This window comes from Trachurus japonicus, chromosome 4 (genome assembly GCF_045865225.1).
Source record: "Trachurus japonicus isolate A0001 chromosome 4, Traja_1.0".
Taxonomy (NCBI): domain Eukaryota; kingdom Metazoa; phylum Chordata; class Actinopteri; order Carangiformes; family Carangidae; genus Trachurus; species Trachurus japonicus.
Genome location: NC_140910.1, coordinates 21,458,842 through 21,484,183, shown reverse-complemented (window position 1 = coordinate 21,484,183; position 25,342 = coordinate 21,458,842). Strand labels below are relative to the sequence as shown.

The window sequence follows — 25,342 nt, the reverse complement described above, 5'->3', positions numbered from 1 at the left end:
CCACAGACCAGCCGTACTGTGACAGCAAGGACAAACAGCTGCAGCATCATCACCTCACTTCTTTCTTTGCAATAAGCTTTAGAAACCGACCACAGCAAGTGTTGGTTGTATCCTGTACAATAACTAGTGTGAATAAAAGGTGTTATATGTTTAAATTTTTGTCGCGTGGTTATTCTGGTCTTGTCAACAGGTTGCGCACCTATAAATGTCACATCATACTGGGTGAATGCATTTATTGTCATGTGAAGGATATTTGTGAGTGCAAAGACACTGGGATATTAGTGAGGATGTGGCAGATGTGTGTGTCTCAACTCAACCACAGCTGGATCCAGCCAGAAAGGGAAGTGTCTTGAAGAGGTAAAGACTGGACCTTGTCTTCCTCCCAGAATGAGACAGTCCTGTGTCATAAGATCCAAAACTGAATTTAACTTGTTTGTAATGGTTAAATATCAGTGCAAACTGAAAGCTCTGGATATTTTTCTGCAGCATTCAGGTATATTTTTATCTTTTAGAAACCGAACTTACGCTTTGGTCGAGGACTGGATTTTTGTTCCACATAGTCAACATGAAGCTCAATGCCTCTTCACCATTGAATAAAGCTCGGTCCTGATAAATTCAACTGAACTGCGATAACGATCAAACGAGGGGCAACAGCAGGTAAGATAATCAATGCACCTATTTACTCACAATAGTAGCTTTAATAGCTATAAAGAAGAAAAAAACATGAAGATTTAGTAAGCCCCCTAATACAGTCTACAAAACCAAAGTTATGTTTTCCCCAATTTACTTTTTTTTTTATGTCATATTTCAATAAGCACAAGAATTGCGGTTTAAATCATATCGTGTTATTATGTGTTTTTTCTCGATGTTTTTCAAATTATTATTGAACTCCTCCAAACCTAGTTAAGTAATGAAGACTTAAATGTTACGAACATTTTTGACAGCTGTACTATGCGCGTGTGTGTACGTAGCCTATTTCTCTTAACCTTGTGTCCCGGTTACTGAATTTTCAATTGTACGTAAATAACTAAATTTTTCTTTTTAAAAGTCTGTCTCTGGCGAATGAATAAATAAGGTGCACTGTTTCAGTCATGTGCAGGTTTACAGCACGGTTGCACCATGTACCCTACTAAATAACACATCCATGTGGTTGATGATAGGAGCAGCTGTTGCGTCATATTTCCGCGCCGCGTGTCTTCTTGCAGCTGCGGTGGAGGACATCGAGCATGGGACACCTTGAAGTTTTGTTTTATAGTCGTTACTGTTTCGTGGCTTCACATCCCAGTGAGTGCTTTACATGTGTGGGTGTGTGTGTGACAGATGAGCAGACCTCGCGTGTCCTCCTTTTATCTCTGTAAGCGGAAGGATCTGACGTAGAGTTTACACACGGACACACAGATCCGCCTCTCAGTTTGAAAATAAGTCAGTTTTCACAATGAAACTGCAGTGAACTTGGTTCTTAACGCTTGTTATATTATGTTTAGTTTAATTTAGTTTTAGCGTATGTGTGCAAAAATGTGAGCCACTAGAAGAGGTGCAAACCAATTAAATTGCAAAAGCATGCCAAGCCGCCTGTGTTCAGACAGATGTCAATTTGGACTCCTTCGCAGAGAAGCACATAGTTTTGCTATGTTTTGCTTTGGGACTCACACATGCGCAAAGCATTTTGGGTATTAACATAAATGGTCATGTTTCCTTCTACAATTTTATTATGCATATTTAGTATTCGTAGACAGTACAGTGCAATACAGTTATTATGAATTACATCATTGCATAGCCCATAGTGATCGTTAAATAGTCCATCTTACAGTAGCCTGGTGTTACTCAGGCGGGGACAATCCCATTTTATGTATTTTTAATGTATCTGTGCTTTGGCTACATGTTATTTTATTTTTTATTTTTTATTGTGTGTATCTGAACACCCATATCTTATCTTCACACACTATCAGCAATAGTGATTTGTATGTATTTCTATGCAGTTTTGATGTTTTTAATGCACATAATGTGATAGAACCGGATAGAACATGTGTGAAGAGAGCAGAACTGCTATGAAAAGATGCATTTCATCCTTTTATTAAATAAATTCAGTCTTTTCCTATAATAGCATAATGTCAATGGTGTAATAATGTAGCATAAAAAAATAGACTGAACATATGGCCACTGTGTTTTTGTTTGTTTTTGTTGACTAGTGCTCATGTCATTTGTTCATCAGTTCAAATATTTATCATAAAATGCACATAATGTTCATAATTGTGTTTCAAACGTAATATTTGGCCCTGTATTTAGAACTATATTATTATTTTATTGTCCTTTTATGATGCCTTTGATCATCAGGTGACGTCTTACACACACACACATGCACTTCCACCTGTTTCAGGTACAACGGTCTACTCTCTGCCTGCCTGCCACGAGCAGCTGGAGTTCAGGTGCAGCAATGGTTCGTGCATCTCGAGGCTGAAGTTGTGTGACGGTCACACCGACTGTGGGGATGGTTCAGATGAACATCACTGCAGTGAGTACCATGTTGACAATGTGATTTCCTCCCATATTCATGTTGCATTGGGTATAACAAGCACTTATTAAGATGCGGTTACACATAATTGACAAAAACCTGGCATTTCTTCACAGTTAAATTCGGTAGGCATGTAGAAAATGTAGCAATTTCTGGCAAGGAAAAGCAGATTTCAACAACAAAGCAATACCAAATGCTGCACATAAAACATAAAAGGGCAATACGATGGCAATTAAATAAACACATGGTAGTTTTTAAATTGCCATAAATACCTTATGTCTAATGCAAAACAAGTTTTTTAAAAAATGAGTCAGTGACAGAAAAAATATATTATAAAAAGATTATCTCAAATTTTGATTTCATGAAAAGCAGTGATGATTAAAATTACTTGGAGCAGCAGACCATACTCTCACATATGTGGTTAAATACACCAAATACTTCCTCCTCAAAATAACTAGTGATTGATTAACTGAAATAAACTTTAGGTACCCACAGAGAGAGCTAGGCAGATAGGCAGGATGTGGAAAAAGATACTGCAATCTGGGTAAATTAACTAATAGGAAAGGGTTAATACAAGCTTGAAGTCACCCAGTCCCTGACACATGGGTGAGAGCGGCGCCATGTGAAAGCAAAAACTGACACAGAAGTCTGAAAAACATGACAAGACTCTGAAAGTCTTTATGAAGAGCAGATGTCCTTCTTAAGGTGCGTTGGAGGACATTAGCTCAGCACCATTTCTACATTAATAATGATAAATAAATTATAGAAAAAATATTATCATTTTACAGGGGGCCGTAAAAGAGCACAATGACTGCCCACAGGTGGTTGTGTCAGATTTTTCCCGAGCTCCGACTTGTCGGTGGCATCATTACAACACAAATGGTGTCAAACACAGTCAGAAAATCTAATGTGTGTTCAAGATCCGCCTCCTTTTACCTACAGTTGTTACAATTTTGACTCAACACACTGAGAGCTGTATTAACTTTGTAACAGAGTCCTCAGCCTTTTTATTAATATCTGATTATGTATGTAACACAGAGGTGTGTTTAGCTCCATGGGCTCAGAAGGTGCAGAAAATCCAAACTGTACAGCTTGTTTGAATCACAATTCCACAATTTTGGCCATACAAGATGTTGTCCGACTCGTATATTTTTATTATACTTTTGTAATTTTCTCAAATTCCCCCTGTGTTACAAATAGTAACTGCCTCATTTTGCAGGTGACAGGAAAAGTACCAGTTGAAGCCTTAGTGGACTCTAAAATTTTAATGAATTCCAGACAGACTTTAGTAAATCGACATAACCTGTAAGCTGTAAGGAAAAAACCCCAGCAGGAGAAAAAGTTCTAAAAGATTACTTTAATGTTATCTGTGGGTTGAAACTAAACATCGCTGATGCAGGTATAAGCACCGGCAGTGTTATTTGCTTAGCCGCAGAGACATGAGAACTTGATCTGAAATTTCCCTTGAGTCTGACTGTCCCCTGTGCCAGAAAATGTAGCACAAGGTGATATTTACTTACTCTCTCTGCTTCTCAGAGCTGCAGCACTCAGCAGCAGTAGACTCTGCTGCACTGGAGCTCAGTGGGGGGAAAGTTAATGGGTAAATAAAAAAAAAGGAAAATGATCTCTCACTGATAACAAAACAAAACTGTCCTGTACAGTTCAGTTCAGATTTCTATTGGATTTTTGCTTCAGCTCTGGGGCAACCGTCCAGACCACTCGCACTTGGTTCTCCTGTCCAATGGTCATGACGGTTTTATGGCACGTAGAAGTCATGAAAGATGTGATGTGCCCCTTTTGTATTTTTTGGCAGACAACGTTGTTATTGTTAAGTTTTGAAAGTTGTGATTTTGAGACGTATGTTTCATTAGGCTCAAAGCGTTCAGAGCCTGCTGAAACAGAATCGAGTCAAACTCCAAAACGTTCACAGTACTTTGTATTTTTCAGGGCTGTAGCTCAGCTGTTACACTTTTGGATTTCATCTAAACTAGGGATGCACAATAACTATCGGTACAGATAATTATCAGCCAAAGTACAGATCAAGTCTCATAATTATAGTAAATTATAATTAGTCACCATTGTCATGATTTCGCTCATTTTCAGTCCCTTTGCCACCTAAGTTGATTTGAAACAATAATAAATGTTGATTTCAAATAGTAACAACTGTCTTGTTTTTGTTGTGATTACAGTAGTAATGTCGGAAACAGTATTCAGTTAAGTCAGAGGCAGAGCTATAATGTTATACTCATCTTAGCCTTTCTTAACTTTAGGTGTGTATATAAATACATACAATACAATACATACAATACACGCACTATTAGAAAATGTTGCTGTATCGGTGGAGTTTATCGTTCCATCCCAATGGATTAAATTAAAATGACTGCTTTTTGTGTTTGATTCCACCACTCGCATGACCACCTCAGAAAAAAACAAATTCCATCCATGCTGATCACAATTTATATTGTTATATTAGTCTTTGCACTGTGGTTTGGAAAACAGCAGGTTTGATTTCAGTCTCTGATTAAACCAAACACATGATCCTGGCGCATATTACCAGATAATGATTCTGATAAAATAAAACGTTGGACAACTGGACAGAGTAGAAATCAGCTGGGATAACTCCAGGTGTATATTGTAAACATCCAGTCATTTAGTCTGTATTCATAATAAAACCTGAGAGGATTCACTGTTGTGTCTCTCACTCCTTACAGGTCATACAGGGTGTAAGGAAGATGAATTTTCCTGCCGCAGCGGACGGTGCATCTCTACACATTTCCTATGCAACGCTGTAGACGACTGTGGCGACCACAGCGACGAGGACTCGTGCCGCGAGGGAGAGAGACAGGAATCGCGTGGCTTCGCCCAACCTCGGCCTCGGCCCCAGACGTCTCCCACATGTGCAGCAGCAGAGTTCCAGTGTGGAAACGGCCGGTGCATCCGCCACGCCTGGAGGTGTGACGGCTCATCTGACTGCGCCGATGGCAGCGATGAGCACAACTGTCGTAAGTGACGTGATTCTGCTACTGTTAATGGAAATCTCTCACTTCTGCCACCACCCACTGAGCTGCAATCATATGGAAGATGCATTAACCCTAAAACAATTCACTCTGGAATATTCACTGCGTTTCAAGCATATTACTTATTCTACGCTTAATGTCCCATGAAGGGACATTTCTAGGGTGCAAACTGGAATCACTTTCAATCAATTTCTCATAATACAGGTTCAAACAACTGTCACTTGGATGCTCTTTAGCCCTATTCGCATGGGATTAGTATTACCTGGGGACCTCTGGTAATTTGTAATAATTGCGGAGGACGTCTGTGATCTTAATCCCGTCCGAATGCTCTGCAAGAAACACAGACGTGGGGGGGTAATTTACAAATCACCAGACGTCCCCAGGTAATACTAATCCTGTGCGAATAGGGCTTTTGTCTGCTAAACATCTTCCATACGTCTGACCTCTCTCTTTTGAATATACAAGCTCTGGAAAAAATAAGAGACCACTTTCACAAATGTTTCTTAAAAGCATCTCTACATGTATGACAGTCATTCTTTTCTTTTCTTTTTTAAATACCAACACAAACATGAGACACTGATGAGGTCATCACCTGAACCACATCTGATTTTAGAGGAAGATTATAAAAACCACTGCTGGGATTAAACATTGACATTATCCCACAAAAACTGATTTATAAAGTTGAAATATTCTTGCTGTGTTGTTTAGGAATAAATATGAACATGTTTTCTTTGCATTATTATTATTCAAGGTCTGAAAAGACTTGATATTTTTGTTATTTAGACTATTTTAGTCATTTTCAGCCAATAAAAGCTCGAAATGACAATATTTTTATTTCAATTTTGGGAGAAATGTTGTCGGTAGTTGATAGAATAAAACAAATTTTACACATACCTATAAATAGTAAAACCAGAGAAACTGATAATTTTGGGAGTGGTCTCTTAATTTTTTCCAGAGCTGTATGCAGTATTACCTTCAACCCGAGCCAAGCTAACCTTGATGAAATCCACATTTTGTCTGGATTGTTAAAACCAGTGCCTTGCCCCTGTTAGTATCAGGTACATGGATACCTGCTGTAGTTTTTCTCTGGTTTGAGTGAGGTCTGTTAAATTCCCTTTAAAAGAAGCAGAAGCAGAAAAGACACAGTTTCCCCACATACGGAGCAGCCACCAGAGGGCAGTATATCACAACTCTTTAAGTGCTGAATTGGAGGCAGTTGGACTTCTCTATTGGTCCAGTTGTTATGTCTTCAGACTGCGATGACCTGGACCACTGAGAACCTACACAGACTTTTAGCACAGCTGTAGATTATAGGGAGACTCCCAGCATCTCAGTACACGCTCCCCCTATGGAGCTATTATTGTTGCAATATTATTTGCAAATGCGTATCTCAATCTGTGTGTGCGTATTCAGATCTGTGTGTGTGTATTCAGATCTGTGTGTGTAATATGATCTGTGTGTGTGTGTGTAATATGATCTGTGTGTGTGTATTCAGATCTGTGTGTGTGTAAAAAAAATCTGTGTCCGTATTCAGATTTGCAAGTGAAGACAAATCTGCAAGTGCATGCAAAGATCTGTGAATGTGAACACAGATCTGTAAGTGTACATAGATCTGTAAATGTGTAAACCGATCTGTAAATGCGTACATAGATCTGGAAAATGTGTAAACCGATACTTAAATATATGCGTAAATAGATCTGTAAATGTCTGACATCACTTACAACTCAGCAGGAGCTCTCCAATAGGCTGTGTTTTTACACGTGAAATATTGCAACACTTCTGCCGCGGCAGATCTGTGATCTGCAAATGTGTAGAAATGAGATTTGTCTGTGACCTCAGTGTTCCTTTGCCCTGAGCTCAGGCTCACAGGCTCACGCTGCCTGGCTGCAGCAAAGATATTCAATAAATGGAAAGATACTCCATGAACGGCTGCTCCAATGATATGAAATGGTATACACTTCCTGTCTCTCTAAGTGGGCGTGGCCAACCGTCACCCCACCTCGTCTGTGATCGTGTGTGTGGATTTATACAATTTGTATGTAGATGAAAGTGATATTTATATTTTTCTTATGATAATAAAACATTAAATATTTACACTACTAACAGTAATATTTAGCATGCCAAAAATAATTTAAATCCTTTTCAGGGGAGTTCGCGGGCGTTTGTTTACGTTTCCTAGAGATCTGTGCCAAATCTCCGCGACGAGTGTGCCGTAGGGAGACAGAGACCGGTCTTGAACAAAGTGGATTTTTTCTCCATCTCCCGGATCTTCTCCGTCTGAAAATTACCATTTGGTGTCCAACTGTCAGAAGAGATTCAGTGGCTTGTGAAAAAATGAGTCCCAAAAATTTGCTTCAGGATGCTTCAGTGACCGTGGGGAGAAAAGGCCCGACCATAATCGGTGTTCACATTAAATGTCCCATAGGAATTCTGCTACTGTTTAATACACTCTCAAGCTGCCTCTGGTCTCTCTAAAAGGGGGCGTGGCGTGGCCCGTGCAAAGCCCACGTGACATGCATACAGGAAGCTGACCTCGTCATGAAAGGTCTTTATTGTTTATAAACCGTCTAGAGTTTGGCTGCAGTAGCAGTACCGACCCTCCGTGACAAGTATAATTCAATTACTCGGTTCACATTTGTACCAATGAGAAAAATGTCTTTTTTACTGGTTGGTAATGGTAATCGGTTAGGAGCGATTTGTTGTGAATTAAGTATTTAACTTCGTACGGAGTTTTTCCTAAGTCCTTCTCTTTCTTTTTAAATTGTCCTTGCCTGTAGCCAATCAAAAGACGCGGAGCTTTTACTTTGAACTGTCTTTAACCGGCTCTCGACTACCCTTTTTTCATTTTCATTGTACAAGTTGGAGAAAGGAACAAAGCGGGCACTTCGGTGCGCTGAATTGCGTTGTAAACGTCTCACTCAATCAAACAGGAAATACCGGTAAATAACGAAACACATTTCTCATGTACAAAGTGAACAACGTAATTGAATTATACTTCGTACACGACCGGGAAATTTGTCGGTACTGCTACTTGCTGCAGCCAGGCAGCGTGAGCCCTGTGAGCCTAGAACTCAGAGGCAAAGGAACAACAGAGGTAACCAGACAAATCTCATTTTCTACACATTTGCAAAATCACACGATCTGCCGCGGCAGAAGTGTTGCAAAATACACGTGTAAAACACAGACAGCCAATGGAGCCAGCATCCTGCCTGAGTTGTAATTATATGACAGACATTTCATAACAGATCAAAGTCACGGCATTTACAGATCGGTTTACACATTTACAGATCTATGTACACCTTACAGATCTGTGTTCTCATTCACAGATCTTTGCATGCACTTGCAAGATTTGTCTTCACTTGCAAATCTGAATACGGACACAGATTTTTTATTTAACCACACACAGGTCTGAATACACGCACACATAAAAGACAGGTCTGAAATACGCACTTTAAACAGATCTGAATACACACACACAGATCATATTACACACACACAGATCTGAATACACACACACAGATCTGATATACACACACACAAACACACAGGATCTGAATACGCTCACACAGAATTGAGATACGCATTGCACATATGTCTTCAGACTGCGATGACCGGACGACTAAATCCTATTTTAGCACAGCTGTAGATTGCAAGACTCCCAGCATCAAAAGCTCCATATCCCCCCTCGTTACTCATTACTCTATCGTCTTGTCAACCAGGACCATAAACAAATGATCTTTGTCCTTTATCAATGACCTACAGGAAATTGACATATGTAAACCTTAACTAATTTGAATGGGAGTGTCATAAATTACCGGTGTGGCGAACATGCCGTCAGCATCATCGTGCTGTGAGGGCGTTTTTTGCAGCAGCTCAGTGAATATCCTGGAGCGTCTCAGCTGGAGACTCAATCCTGAACTTTAATATAGATAGAATGAATGAAGACGTGAAGCTAATTCAGGCCAGGCAGCAGGATGCAGACAGAAACTCAAGGTTGAACATGTGGGTTTTCATGAATGATGAACATCCACTTTCTGATCGTATCCATATGAGTTTTCACCACAGCACATTCAAAACACTCCTTAGGTCTCCGTGTTGTTCTCCATTTCAGTTTCTCTTGTTTACCACATACAAGTGCATCTCAATAAATTAGAATATAATGGAGAAGTTAATTCACGTGAGTAATTCAATCCAGAAAGTGAAACTAATAATTGTAGATCCATTACACCCAGAATGAAATATTTCATGTTTTTGTTTATTTTGTTTATTAATTGTAATGATTATGGTTTACATTAATGAAGACCTAAAATTCAATATCTCAAAAAATGTGGAAAATTACAAAAGACCAATTGAAAAAAAGCATTTTTAATATGGACATGTTGGCCTTCTGAAAAGTATGTCTATCTATATGCACTCAGTACTTGACTTGAACTACTGGAAATGGACTTTTCCATGATATTCTAACTTATTGAGATGCACCTGTATAGCAGCACAGACTGGGTGTAAAGTTGCAGTGGTTGCCCAGATGAGTGTCTTGTTTCCTGAGCCGGTTGCTCTCGGAATCAAACAGGAACTTAAAGCAGAAGTAAGTGATATATTTGTGTTAATATAAGTCTTAAATAGTTATATCTTCCGACAGCAATCACTTACATAGAGTGTTTGGACTGAAACACGGGTCTGTCAGTCACTCTGCTCTGCTCTGAGCCGAAGAGAAAACATTTATCGTATCCTACAGTTTTTATCCAATGAGGAGAGAGAACGGCATGCAGGGCTGTGTGTGCAGCCAAGGGACGCCGTGAATGTGGTGACGTAGGGACGAGGACTGTTATGGTGCGTTCAAGGAAACTCGTATTTTTCCGACCGTGAAGTGGTACCAGTTCGATCTGGTACGAGTTCACCGGTCGGAAGTTACGAGTGGCCGTTATAGTGACTTTCACCGGTAAAACAGGTCGGAAAAACACGAGTGGGTTGCCTGAAACGCTACAAAGTCGTAAGTTGTGACTTGAAGCTGTAATTTACGATTTCAAAAGCCTGCCTGGAACGCAGCATTAGCGAAAACGACCGGACCACTTACTTCTGCTTTAATGTGTGATAATGTGTGTGGTGGATTAATCTCATGTATGATCGTGTGTGTGTGTGTGTGTGTGTGTGTCGAGGGTACTTCAACTGCAGTGTTAACTAACTTAGCCTCACCTTGAACTCTTGAGTCGACTTGAACCCGTCAGCGAGCCACGTTAGGTTCTGGTTTGGAGGGAAGTCACTGTTATAAACAGGTTATAAACTGGTGACACTTGTGAAGACTGATGTTCCAGATTACACTGGGCATTTTCCAACAATAGACATGTTTAAATCTTTAAAAAATGTACAGAGAAATTTTTATGGTCTTTTTTTATACTTTCATTGTTATGTATATAAAAAGAATATCTGTAGATGGAAATCATTCAACACTGTCCGACTTGTTTGTGACTCATTTTAAAGGCTGTAAACGAAGCTTGACCTTTATATACTACAGTATACTGTATACTATACTAACATGAATCACAGATGCATTGCCGTACGGAGCCGCTGATGATGCAACATTTGCTCCTGCAGATCAGAACGAGTGCCAGGTCGATAACGGAGGCTGCTCTCATGAGTGTGTGGACCAGTCCATGGGCTTCCACTGCCGTTGCCCTGACAACATGAGGCTGGTCGGGGACACCCAGTGTGAGGGTGAGTGGCAGCTCGTTGGAGGATGAGTTATAAAGATCAGTCCTGACCCCAAACACAGGTTGTATAAGAAACAGGGAGGGTTATAGTGTTTTATAGAGGGTGGGTTCATTGTTTGGGTTAAAGTTTCATTATAATATTAAAGGGATAGTTCAACATTTTGGCAAATTGGCCCATTACCATAATCGCTATAGTCATAGCAGTAGGTTTGTTACCTTTATTTGTCGGTGTAAGCTATTTTTAGAACGGAGGAGCGGAGCGTCAGAGCTACGCTTTGGAGGCTAAAGGAATTTCTTGGTTTCCCTCATCAAACTCATCAAATACACAATCCCAAAACTCCAAAATGCTTTCGTGGACAAGTTGTGAGCTGCACAACCACCACGCTATGAGATAATAATGGAACGTTACGAAACGGAGCCGTTTTCGAGGTAAATACAGGGTAAATACAGAGTCTGCTTGCTGAAAAACTGTCCCTGAACGCAACGCGCATCAGCGGTTTTGCATGAATTTACCTCTAAAACAACTCTGTCTCGTAACGTTCCATTATTATCTCATAGCGTGGTGATTGTGCAGCTCACAACTTGTCCACGACAGCCTTTTGGAGTTGTTGGGTTGTGTATTTGATGAGTTTGATGAGGGAAACCAAGAAATTCCCTTAGCCTCCATAGCGTAGCCCTGAGCAGCCTGCCGCTCCGCACCTCCGTTCTAAAAACAGCTTACACCGACAATTAAAGGTAACAAACCTACTGCTATGACTATAGCGATTATGGCAATGGGCCAATTTGCCAAAATGTTGAACTATCCCTTTAAAGTATCCATGGTGTACGGTGCTGCTGTGAAGTTCAGCTCTGTGCACTTGGAAAACTCATTTTCAACTATGCATTCTGTCATGCAGATGTTGACATGTGCCTGGAGACAGATGTGTGTGATCAGCTGTGTGTTCACGTCAACGGCAGCCTCGTGTGCGACTGTCTCCGTGGCTACAACATGAACCCAACAACCAGGGAGTGTGAGGCCAAAGGTGAGAAACTAATGGTGTATGTGTACAGTAGCCACCTAGTACAAACAATATGAGGGTTGTTTCATGCTCTAATGTTTAATCCCAGCATCTCTGCTTTTACTTTCAAATGATTAACTAACCCACCTGTTTTAGGGTTTCTTTGTGCAAATTTATTTTATAGTGCGAGAGAGTTTCACTTCTGCTGCAAATGTGGTGTAAATTTACATACAAGATGACCATTTTTCATTACACTGTGCAAACCTGAATCTTCTATGTCAGGGCTCTGTTAACTCATCAGTCAGACTCTGTGTAGTTTGCATGGGCTGGCTGATTGATTCAGCCTCGGAAGAGTGACTAACCTCACAGACTAAAAATAAGTCTGTGTTGATTTTCATACAAATGTGTGACTTGCATTGCACGAACAAAATGAAAGCCGATCATAGCATCACAAACCTATGTGAAATCTTTTGCCTCTTAATCTCAGCCTTAGTTGTGTGTGCAGGTGTGAGCAGGACAATACAGTACACAACAGAGTCAGACCACTTTTACAAAACATTTTTTTGAAACAATGTCCACTTCATGTTCTCCTGTTGTTTGTCAGAGTGCAGTGAAAAGTTGGAGTTGTAAACTAACATCATGTTCTGTGGAGCTGCTCAACAGTCCAGTCATGTTTGAATGATGTCTGAACTTAACATATAACAGAAAAAAAAGCTTTACTTGTTCTTTGCCTGAGAAAAATTCTATAAAAGTATTTATAGCAGCAAGAAAAAAAGGCCATCACATGTAAATGGCTTCATGTAATTAAAGTTTTAGTAATTAAATTGCTACTTTTTTGTTTTAATGGGTGACGCCTGGCAACAAGTTGTTTCTTTTTTACATACTTATCTTTCAGAGATCTCCTCTGTTCAGTTGTATTAAAACTTCATCAAAACTCCTAAAAAAAAGAAGTAGAGTGTTTGTATGGTCAAACTTAACTTTATAATGTCAATAAATTAAAGGCAGAACCAGTCGATGACAGAGGATACCCATCAAATTGAACAGAAGCCAAAACAAATCAACTTGCCACTGATATAAGATAAGACATTTTTAGGAAACGTATTGAAATACCATCTTTCATCAGTGGCAAGTTAATTAGTTTTGGTTTCTGTTCTGTTTGACTTCAATCTTATCTTGATGTTTTTTTGTTTTTGTTCTTTCTCTGTGTATGTTTTCAGGAGATAAGGCTCAGGTGGTTCTCACCTCTTCTAAAGGAATGCGTTGGCTGAGTACTGATGGAAAAGAGAACAAGGAAGTGGTTCCACGTTTACCAGGACCAGGACCTGTGGCGGCCTTGGTCTCCAACAGGACGCTGTACCTGGCCCGGCAGGGACGAGGCTCCATATACAGGTAACCAGAGTGCTGCCTCCTCCAAACGCCTTCTCCTTTACCGAACTACAGAAGGATGTGAAAACACATGATCTGTAATGATCCTCGTCATCCAATTTAACCACTTATCTGCATCTGGTTAGCAAGATAATTTGGTAGGTAATTGTTCAGAGACATGAATTTCAAGGTGGTTTAAATAAAAATGAAATGTTGCAAGATTTAGTCCAAGACAAATTTCTCCCAAGGGAGACAATAAAAGCAACTAAACTAAACGAATTAAACATCGAGTGATCACCAAAGTAATTATAATTCATATCAAATTTGTTTCATGGCGATCAGTCCAATGGCTTTTGAAATATTTCCCTTAAAACAAAGAATGACAACCAAATGTTGGGGGATCACTACAGACACTGACATCCTCTGGGGAATCTGAATGTTAGTTCTCATTTTTGTGGCAATACATCCAAGGTATTTCAGTTTTAGACTAAATTTGTGGATCCCACTCACACCGTCATGCCTCCAGAGCAAAGGTCTTTGGTTTCCTTTTTACTTACAATCATAACAAGACAAATTGACTGAACCTGATGTCAACGTTTTTTTATCTGTGAATGTTTTCTCAGGGTCTCCATGGATGCAGATTCACAGGATGCCGTGCCGGTGCTGAAAGTGAAAGGCTCAGTGTCCGGCCTGGCTGTGGACTGGATCCACCAGCTCCTCTACTGGACCAGCACAGACAGCGGTTCTGTTGGCGTCGGCCTGCTGGACGGCTCCACACAGCGTCAGCTCATCACAGGGCTGGACAAACCTTCTGCAGTGGCTGTGGATCCTCTGCAAGGGTAAGACACCATTCATTTTTTTATTATTCTATTTAAATGAATAATACACTACATTATAAAGTTAGTCAAAGCCAAAGAAGGTCAGCATAATTAAAGCTTCAGCTTTCGTCTTTGAACTAAATGCAATGTTTGTTTTGAAGGTTTTTGCTAAGTTGTTTTATGAGTTGACTTGAGTTAGGAGAGCAAACACAAGACCTGTTCATGTCTGTCTGAAATTTATTATTTGTGTTTTTTGAAGTGCTTTTCGTGCTTCTCATGTTGGATTCCGAGATCTGAGTTTTTGTTCATACATTATGAGCCTTTTGGTTCTCCACTCAAATACAATACGTTCTGCGTGGTTTTTTTGTTTTTTACAAAATTTGAAAAACACATACACAAATTCAAGCTTAATGAAGAACAATTTTAAAAAAAAAAGGGTTAAGAGCAGAATAATATTTTGAATTAAAGCAGATATCAGTGGAATGTTTTTGTTAATATAACTCCTAAATAGTCCTATTTTCCGTCAGCAATCACTTACATGAAGTATTTCAGCCTAAACACGAGTCTCTCCGTCACTCTGCTCTGCTGTAACCCGAGGAGAAAATTTTCCTTGTGGGATACAAGTGTTATCCAATGAGGAGAGAGAACGGCATGAAGGGCTGTGTGTGCAGCCAAGGGATGCGCGTGAATGTGGTGACGTAGCACGAGGACCAATTGATGCCTGACAAGGGCGGGGGCTGCTAACTCATGGTGCGTTCAAGGAAACTCGTACTTTGTGTTTTTCCTTCCTGTGAAGTCATACCAGTTCGATCTGGTACGAGTTCACGGGTCGGAAGTTACGAGTGGCCGTTATAGGGAACTTTCACAGACAACAGGACGGTAAAAACACGAGCTACGGGTTACCTGGAACGCTACCAAGTCGTAGTTGTGACTTGAAGCTGTAACTTATGGTTTCAAAAGCCTGCCTTGAACACAGCATTAGCCGAAACGGCCCTGCCACTGATATCTGCTTTAACTGCTTTTGCTTTCTCAGGTTGCTCTTTTGGGCTCAATGTGGCAGCGTACCAAAGATTGAGAGATCCGGCCTTGACGGACAGGACAGAATAGCGCTGGTCACTTCCTCATTACGATGCCCTGTCGCCCTCTCTCTGGGTATGTGCTGATTCATGGTACAGAAAGTTTTTCTCTTAAGTATACTGTCAAATCTATCAAAGTTTGTGTTCCTATTTTAAACTGGGAAAGGGTTGTGTATATATAAATTCACTTTATACTAAGGTTTGAGGGCCGACCGTCCTCACAATTAAGTTGAGTGTATTTGAATATACAACAAAGTCCCTCAGAGTGATTGGTTATGTATTCATGTTTTTTTGTTGTTGCTTTTTTTGTTGCCAGATGTGCCTCGCCAGCTGCTGTACTGGGTGGATCAGGGAATGAGGAGCATCTCCAGGATAAATCTAGAAGGCCGCGACCGGAAAACAGTGGTGGAGTCAAACGGTTACCTGGACCGTCCCTTTGGCCTGGCTGTGTTTGAGGTAAAACAACACAGAGGGTTCATATCTGGATAAAGGTGCCTTTTACCTAGTGTAGTGCATGCTGGCACAGCCTTTTGCGGTCCATGAGCTGGAAAACAGTGGGTGGATGTGGGTGTGAGTCAAAGAAACAAAGCAAACACCTCAACAAACATAATAACAGAACTGAGTACACTGCTGTCATCTTCTTATGTTTAACAGTGGAGTAAAGGTTTTTGTTAGCCTGACAAGCCAGACTATATCATTAAAATGTCTAGTCTGGCAACGACCGGTAGACCTCGGCTCAATCCAGGGGGCGGGATGAAGGCTGTCGTTCAAACTGCCTCTGCATGCAATAGGATAGTTACGACTAATCAGAGCAAAGAGCAGGATGACGTTAGCCTGACAAGCCAATTAAAATGTATGTTGTCATCGCGTTAAGCCCGCCCAACAACTCTCTAAACAGATAGAGCGCTGTGATTGGTGAACACAATTGGTGTTCGAGACTCAAAAAGTTCCTATGGCTCGTTTCTAGACCCACCTACGGAGCAAATATATTTGCTGCCGCTAGGGTACGTCTAGATTTCTAGGCTAGGTTTTTGTTGCTTCTTGAAAACATTTAATATGGGCGATGGGAAACCTTAGAAATTACATATTAGCAGGGGTGGAAAGTAACGAGTTACATTTACTCAAGTTACTGTAATTAAGTAGCTTTTTTGTGTACTTGTACTTTTTTGAGTAATTTTTAAAATCAGTACTTTTACTTTTACTTGAGTACATATTGTTGGACGAAATTTACTTAGTTACATTTTAAATAGCTTCCATTACAAAGTAAAAAATATACATCAACTTGCACTGCGTCTGTGTGGGTTGTCAAAAGTAGCCAACGCCGCTGCCGCCTCTCTCTCTCTCTCTCTCTCTCTCAATTCAATTCAATTCAATTCAAATTTGCTTTATTGGCATGACAGTTAAAAGAACTATGTTGCCTCTCTCTCTCGCTCTCTCTCTCTCTCTCTCTCTCTCTCTGTCAGGGATGCAAACAGCGCGCCGAAAAGCGAAACTCGTATAGTATATAGAGCATAGATGCTGGTGTTGATGTATAATTAATTCAAATATCATGACAAGGAGAGTCTGAAGGTGATCCGTGACTAAATCTGACGTTAATTCCCATCTACTGATGACCTTGTTTTAACCAATCAACAGGCCTCCTGAGGTGTGTGTATATTAACCTACACCTGAAATACACAGCATCATAAAATATGCATGCACTTAAACTTTTATATGAAATAACAGGGTAGGGGAGACTGGGGACAGTTGCAACAAGGGACGGTTGCAACAAGCCTTATTTCTCCAATCAGAAACATACTAGAGTGATGACATTCACACTGCACATTCACAGTTAGACCCTCTATCCACCAATAATAGAAAAGACATATTCAGCATCTGCTCCATGCTTGTACTGAGACAAAGTTGTTTTAAGGGTATGAAAGTAGCTTTTTTCATGAGCTGTATTTTTGTCATACTGTCCTGACCTTTTGTATGAATTAATCCAAACCTACCTAGTTTGAATCACTGTTTTGTTGACTATCAAATGACATGGTTAGCATGTGTCAGTGTCATTGTGTCTAGCTAGTACATGATGTTTTGTCATGACTGACAGGGTGGGGACGGTTGCAACAACTGCCATTTGAATATGGAAGCACTATGCAAATGCAAATGTATAAAATGAAACATTTTTAGCTTAAAATAGGCACAATGTATCTATTTTTTTTCCTCATGATGAACAGAACAGCCAATTATATTAAACCAGGAGAGACCATGATTTCAAAATAATTCTCCAGATAACTTCCTATAATGAAATATGCAATTTGTAGTTGTATCTTATTCTATGGGACAGACGTAGCCACATATATTTTCCTTTGAAAATTAGAGAAAAGTAAATTTATTTGATGTCATACAGTGAATAAATCATCCAAAAGTAGAGTACATATTTATAAAAGTTTCTTGTATTGCAAATAGTTCCATTCTTCTTGTCTCACACTGAGCTATTGAGTTTTATTACCACTGTTAACCTCTGCACATTGACTCAAGGCCTATGTCTACGCAAAACAAAACTCCAACTGTTCTCTGATAAATATGACTAAATAACTAAATAATACTATAGTATTATTGTAAGACAATGCATATTTTAGGAATACTTTGCTTATTGAGACAAAAATCAAAAGTTAATTAGTGAAATTTAATGTATGTTTAATATGTTGCAACCGTCCCTGATCCGGGTCAGTTGCAACGTCTGGATTCTTCCATTCAAATGAATATTGTGATTGATGTGTCATATGTAACCATCTTTAAATGGTATGACTAATTAGCTGACAAATGTATGTTTAATCTATAAAAGTTTGGTAAGCCTAGTCCAAATAGTCTCTGAGTAACTGAGAAAAGTGTAAAAAGTGTTGCAACTGTCCCCAGTCTCCCCTATCCACGGGGTCTTAAAAAGTCTAAAATTTGAAAATCTAAATTTTAGGCCTTAAAATGTCTTAAATTTGTTGAATTATTGTGTTCAAGTCTTAAATAATTTTAGACAGGTCTTAAATTTTCTTATGCCCACCATGGGCGAGCATTTCACTCACATTTGCCCCTAAAAAAAAAATACATGTGTGAACCAGGAAAATCACAAAAAAGAAAGAGCACAACCTGCGATTGGTCAAAAACTACAAATCCCACAATTCTCTGGCCTCAACAATAACAGTAGTTAGTGTAAGTAAGGGAGAGTGGAGCTGTCGGTGGAAAGAGGAAACAACGCCACGTCTGGTCCTGTTCTATGTTGTTCGTTCACACCGTCACCGTTTATTCGTTACGTCCGCGGTGTAAAAGGCCGTAACGCAAAGACGCGATTAGGCGCGAGACGCGGTAGACGCGACTTTTTTTTTTTTGCGACGCAATACACCCGATTTCTTTTGGGCGACGGGACCATCGCGTCTTCGTCTATTTCATCGTGTTTGGTGGGAAGACCCACAAGGGGCTTCCCACCAAACACGAGGAACGCTTTTTTTTCGCTCGAGTTGTGACGCGCGACCGAACGCGAGATACGCGATTTTACGCTCGTTTTGACTCGTGTCAAAAAAAAAATTCACGAGCCCGCCAACAACTTTTTTTTTTTTTTTTCAAAGGAGGTTCAACTGGACTTAGTTATTTGTCTAGGAAGACGTTTCACCTCTCATCCAAGAGGCTTCATCAGTTCATGTAGCATCTGACCAGGCTGGGACTGGTCCAACTAACTGGTGTGGAGACTCAGTATAAGTCCAGTTGCTTTCGATTTAACCTCCTTTGAAATACTATGACCTGGACAAATGAGAATATGCACAGGCCTACAACAACATTTCTGCTCTCATCAACCATGGTTGAGATCACGCTGCGCTGTAGCTGCTCTGGAAGAGTTCCGGGCTGATCAGCTACAGAGACTTTAGAGTCTAAAGGAGCAGTGCGTCGCTGTGTCAGACTGTTTGGATTTAATGAAGAAGCTGCACAGAGTCAGGTGAGCAGAAGCTGCCCCCCCCCCCCCCCTCACTGTTGAGCCGCTGCTGTTATGAGACACATTATGCATCCCAACTGTCTTTTTTTTAGAGGATTTTTTTTTTTTTTAACCAAGAATGCGCCCAAAAAAAATCATGATCCAGGGGCCAAAATTCGAAACAAATTTTTTAAATCATAATTCTCATTATTCTCGGGGCAGTGCTGCAGCTGCTGTGCTGTGATGGACCTGATCAGACTGGTGGTGGTCCACAGTGAATCAGTCCCAGATCCTCCACCGTCACCTGATCCCCCGAAAGCCCCCGCAAATAATACATCGAAGTTGCACCTTTTCGTCGGCTTATTATTTGCGGATTTTTTTTAACGTCACTGCAACATGCGGCTCTCAGTGCTTGTCGGTGTTGTGTCTATAAATTGTGAAATAACTTTTCCTCGATAGAAATATGAGACGTGGTCGATAGGTTTCATTCATCCATGTTTTGGCAGACAATACAAATAACCAATGATAATGAGATTTCCACCGCGCCGAACCAATCATGTGGCTGGAATAGCAGTCAACAGTAACATGTGCATTTGTTTGGGTTGCTGCAGATGTGCACATCAGCTGACACCGCCGGTGAGAGAGAGAGAGAGAGAGAGAGAGCGCGCCTACAGTAAAATACCCCCCCCCCCCCCCCCCCCCCCCCTCCTTGAGAGCAGACAGGAAAGACAGTAAAAAAAAACAGGTGTGTGTGAGTGAAAGAGGGAGAGATTTTTCTTTTCTTTTTTTATCCGTATTGAAAATGGTATTGAGTATCGGTAACTGTAACTGTCCATCTGATTGGCTCTGGACAACTGCAGTGTCAGAAGGTCAGAATCAAGTTGGTGCCACAGGAGCTAAAAGATGATGGAGACCAGTGTATCGATGGAGAAGGGACAAATTTGAAACACAGAGACATGCACGGAGAATGTTAGGCCAATCTCTGGCCATTATACCCCCCCCCCCCCAAAAAAAAAGTAACTAAGTAACTTTTACTCTGAGTAAATTTTAAATGAACTATTTTTTACTTTTACTTGAGTAGATTTTTTACACCAGTACTTTTACTTTTACTTGAGTAGATGTTTTTGGTACTCTTTCCACCCCTGCATTAGGCACTTAAAATACAGTATGTAGAACCCGAAACACAAAGACAAAATGAAATATCAGATAAAAACAGTATTGAAAGCAATGAAATGTACACAAACATCAGCTTTACAAATCCTTTAGGGAGGGAAGCTGATATGTTGGGCCTGGACGGCAGATGGTGTGTTTTGGTGAGAGACACTGATTATAAACACATTTTTACTATTTTATTTGTTTATTTGAATGGGACAGTGGCAGTGCACATTAATGGACAAAAACATGTAAATGTGCCAGATTATAGCTAGGGGCTAGTTTCTGTCCGGAGTCTCATAAACATAAAAACAGTTCAATAACAGTACACATAATAATGTAGACAACACAAAAAGATAAAAAGGCAACTATGACAATGAAGAACATATTGACAAACACATTCCACTGGTAGGGGGACCATAAGAGTTTTGTTCTCGGAGAAGTGCTGGGTTAAAGTGACAAGTGCTAAGGTGCAAAAGTGCATAGGTACCAGGTTGTATTGCACGATGCCCTATAAGAGTATAAGTGCTAGATAGTATTGCACAAGGCCCTAAAGTGCACATGATCAGTTTAAAATGCCAGGTTGTATTGCGTGATGCCCATTACACCCAGTTGCACAAGCAGAAGTGTGTAGATATTGCACAAAATGTGTATTATGTATTACATATTATTATTATTATTATTATGTTTTCCCATTTTGTGTCGTGAAAATTGCAAATTGCTGTTAAGTGTCCACGTGTTTTCATCCAGGGTTTCGTGTACTGGAGTGAAGAGGTTACGCGCTCCATCTGTCGAGCAAACAAACACAATGGTACGCAGCTTAAAGTGCTGCGGACAGACATCACGTCTCCAGGCGGCGTGGTCATCGTTCAACCTGTTCTTCAACCAAACGGTACGACCAACCGTAAGCAAATCGTTCTTTCTTTTCAAGCACTTTCTGCTAGAGGTGCTGGAAACCAGCCTATCGCCGCCACATCACCTCACAACTATAGAGTTGAACGTATTCTGCTCATGTTTTTAGGGCCTTCTGTGTGTGGACGTCCCGGGACGATGTGTCGCCATAAGTGCGCTGTCACCCTGCTGTCCGAGAGGCCAGAGTTCAGCTGCATCCTCCCTGAAACGGGACAAAACAAGTCTCAAGAAACCCCTGCTATCTCCCGCTCAGTGCCTGCATCAACTCTGTCTGACCCTACTTTTGCAGGAATCCTCTCTCTTATCGGTAACCATCTGTTATCAAATTGTTGAAATGCAACCCGCGCTTATCTTTGCCGAGTACATTAACCCCCTTGTCACACTGGGCAGGTCCACAGGAGCCATAAAAACAAACAGAAGTTTAGTAGCTCTTTGACAATGTTGAGGTTGTTACTTGCACACTTTTACTGTAATAGTAATACATGTTTAAATATTTAATCTACATACAACATACCGGTAAGTAAATACTGGTGTAAGTTTGTCCCTGGAGCTGAACGCAGTCACAGTTTCCCAGCTGCTTTCCAGCACATATACATGTGATGTCACTTCACACTGTGATGTTGACGCGGTCACTCCCCTCTGAATCATGAGCATGCAACACCCAACATTAGTGTAGAGCAGCTGCTTCCACACACACACAGACTGAAGCAAACCATTGTGAATATAAAAGAACTCAAATGAAACGGTTGTCCTCTTTGACGGCTCTTTCAAAAATAGGCCCAGTATGTTTATTACATTATTTACTTATCTATATTTACCCAGAGTTTCCTCCAAATGGCCCAGTGCTTTGTATGAATCCCAGTGGACTTTTTCAAGGTCCTTTGATTTTCCTGCCAGTGTTTCAGTCTGAGCAGCCGCCCGTTTTGGCTGCTCAGAGGAGGTCGGGGTGGAGGGGCTGTGTGAAGAGTTGACGTCAGCCCTCTGTTAGCTGCAGAAAGTGACTGTGTGTATGTGTATGTGTGTGTGTCTGTGTGTCCCAGTGTTTCTCAGTTTGCTGCTGGTGGGAATGGCGGTGTGGTGGTGGAGGGAGGAGTGCAGCCCGTCCAGATCTCTCACTGTGCAGAGCTTCTCACTCAAAGAGTCCCAGGACCCGCTCATCATCCAGGGGCCACCCATGTGTCCAAACTCATGCCCCACCAAGGTAAGAGAAGTTTGTAAATACACACGCAAATGTCAACAAGAGATACTGTACCATTCATTCAGCTGCACATATTTACAGTTGACATGCATACAGTAAATATTTATAACAGATGTTAGTTTTTCACGGCAAGGTAATTTTAGAGGCTCAAAAAGGCAAGACGATTTTTTTTCAAGATTTATTTTGAAGAAGTGAAAGTCACAAATTCACTTCTAGTTTTAGTTCTTTTACATAAGATCTGATCACATCAAGTGATTTTGAGCAGTGCACAGTACTGGATATCTATTGTTACATAGAAATATGCACAATTTCAAATAAATGTATTGTTTAAGTTGTTTATTATCAGCAGGATAAACCCCTTGAGTTGTCGCAACTCGTTTTCGAGGGGGTCCTACGCACCTCACATCAACATCAAACACAACTCATCACAGTACGATAAAAGGATACAGAACAATACAATAAAAAAAAATAAACACACACAAAAAAGGAAACAGGACAGAAATACAGAAATCAATCAGACAAGTTGCAACCGGGGTTTGGACAGGTATTCAGTAAGATGTGGTGACAGATTCAATGAAAGCATGAACAAGTTATTCCAAGATGTGAAGACCGGGCATGATTAAAGCAATTAAGAGATGGAGAAGATCTGATAAACATGGGTAGGTGATAACAGTCATTTGGTCCTCTGAACATCAATGCTTTTCTATCGGTTGTTTTTCTGGTATGCTGCTTTATCTTGACAAAAAAGAACATGAGGAACACTTACATGTTTGGCATGAGACTATTCAGATTTGTAGATTTTCAGCTTCAGCAGAAATTAGTTTTTTTTAAACAAAGATACATGAATGAATGAAACTTAATTTTAAACAGTTGTTTTCTAAATACGATGTTACAACATGCATGTTGCCCTGTGCAGACTGCGGTGCAGGGCTGAGGCTTTGAAAGGAGTTCACCAGGAGGTCAGACTGACAAAGAGGATTAAACAGGGCGACTGTTGTTGACAAATATTAGCCTTCCTATTAAAACGGTATCCAAATAATGACCCAGTCTGGTGGTGGCGTTGTATTTTTTGGAGAGGGATGGGCATCTTCACACCTATAGAGCCCATTTCCTGTGGCCTGAACCACAGGAGGAGGAATTTGTCACCTTTGAGCATTTGGTCAATGGTTGGGTTTCTGTTCAGAAAAAGTTAAATATCCCAGAGAAACCAAATGCATCATTACATAACTGGAGTAAGAACTAGGCGGTAAATGCAGGAGGCCTGTCCCGTGGTCTGGATCATGTAAATCAACCTGGGGAAATGACGGGAAGGCAGGAGGAAACTCATGACCTGTGTGTAGTTCATGTTGTCTAAGTAGGTGAATGATCATATCATTTATCTCTCGTGTTATCCCGTTTTATCTGTTTCTGCGGTGGGTCAGACAGAGAAAAACACAGATAATGCGTGACAACAGGACATGGGGGAGAATTAACCTTGTGAGTAACAATCAGAAAGAGAAAAACAAAGGGCTTCCAGCACTGTTCCCTCTAAGGTTTTTTACTGTGCAATTGCACACTGCTCCCCACCTCTTTGCCCAGAAGACAAAAAAAGTTGCACACTCAAATATCCCTGACTAGTTTACTAGTTTACTACTAGTTTATTTCTCCCTAATGTGCGCTTCGAATTGTGAAATTTATGACCTTAACCGTGGTCTGTAGTGCAACTACGATTTAAGTTTTTGCTTGAGAATTATTATTACTGTTCATATCAAGAATGCTTCTGTGCCAAGAGTTGATGACACCAACTTGATGTTAGTTTTTTTTTTCATATTGTTCATATGGCAATAAATGCAAAATCTATTTGCCAAAACAATATTGTATTTTGTTATCATTAACTGTAACTGACCTAGATATGGAGTAGCCTAGGTAATGTTGTCAAAATAATCTGTTATTAATCATAATAGTAGCCAATTGTATTGATATTTGGAGTTGGAGAGGTGAGGCCATAGCACCAGCATGTGGACATACTGTGTACGCTTGAGCTTTTGCTCACAGTCGCTCAAGCATATCATCAGGGGAGTTGAATTTCTGCTCAGGAGTTTTGAAAATTAGAGGGAACATTGGCTTCCAGTTGTCATGTCCAGCTGTAAAAGATTATATCATAATGGTATTTATAACCCCAAGAACCCAGTGTGATGCTGGTTTCCTTTTCCCTAAAACCGCTGCGTGTCCTCTGGTGACGGTCTTATGACGTGCAGTGTGTAAACTAAGCCGTGTTTTCTCCTCTGCCAGGAAACTCTTCTTAAGCTGGACTTGGACGGCGAATGAAGGTGCGACACGGTCGGTCAGCTCACTGGGCTTCACCTGGTTTGATCTCAACACGCCACCACGCCGCCGGCTGATCGCCCTGCCGTGTCCTGTCTCCCTGTGGAGGTTAAGTCTCTGAGGAAATGACTCGGTGGTAAATATGTGAGCCGAGGGGAAAAGCCCTTCAGTCATCCTACTGCTGTAGTATTACCATAAGCTCTGGTGGCTCTACAGCAGTTTACGCCTTATTGATGGTCATGGCCGCGAAAGCTGTGAGCAGCACTTAACAAGCATTCATCATCATTTCTAAATACAGTGTAGCCTTATTTTTAACAACGCTGTTGCCAAGCATTTTGC

At 40.6% G+C, this 25,342-nt stretch overlaps 1 protein-coding gene across 1 annotated transcript; it reads left to right on the top strand.

Moving 5' to 3' along the window:
• Positions 1-1,226: 1,226 nt before the first annotated feature.
• Positions 1,227-25,342, top strand: LOC146988894 (low-density lipoprotein receptor-related protein 8-like). Its single transcript, XM_085775333.1, has 13 exons — positions 1,227-1,284; positions 2,378-2,512; positions 5,224-5,514; positions 11,122-11,241; positions 12,134-12,259; positions 13,453-13,624; positions 14,224-14,439; positions 15,452-15,570; positions 15,811-15,950; positions 21,340-21,481; positions 21,611-21,808; positions 22,542-22,702; positions 24,971-25,342. Exons 1-13 carry the CDS (start codon positions 1,227-1,229, stop codon positions 25,004-25,006), a joined length of 1,914 nt encoding a protein of 637 aa, XP_085631459.1. The 3' UTR covers positions 25,007-25,342.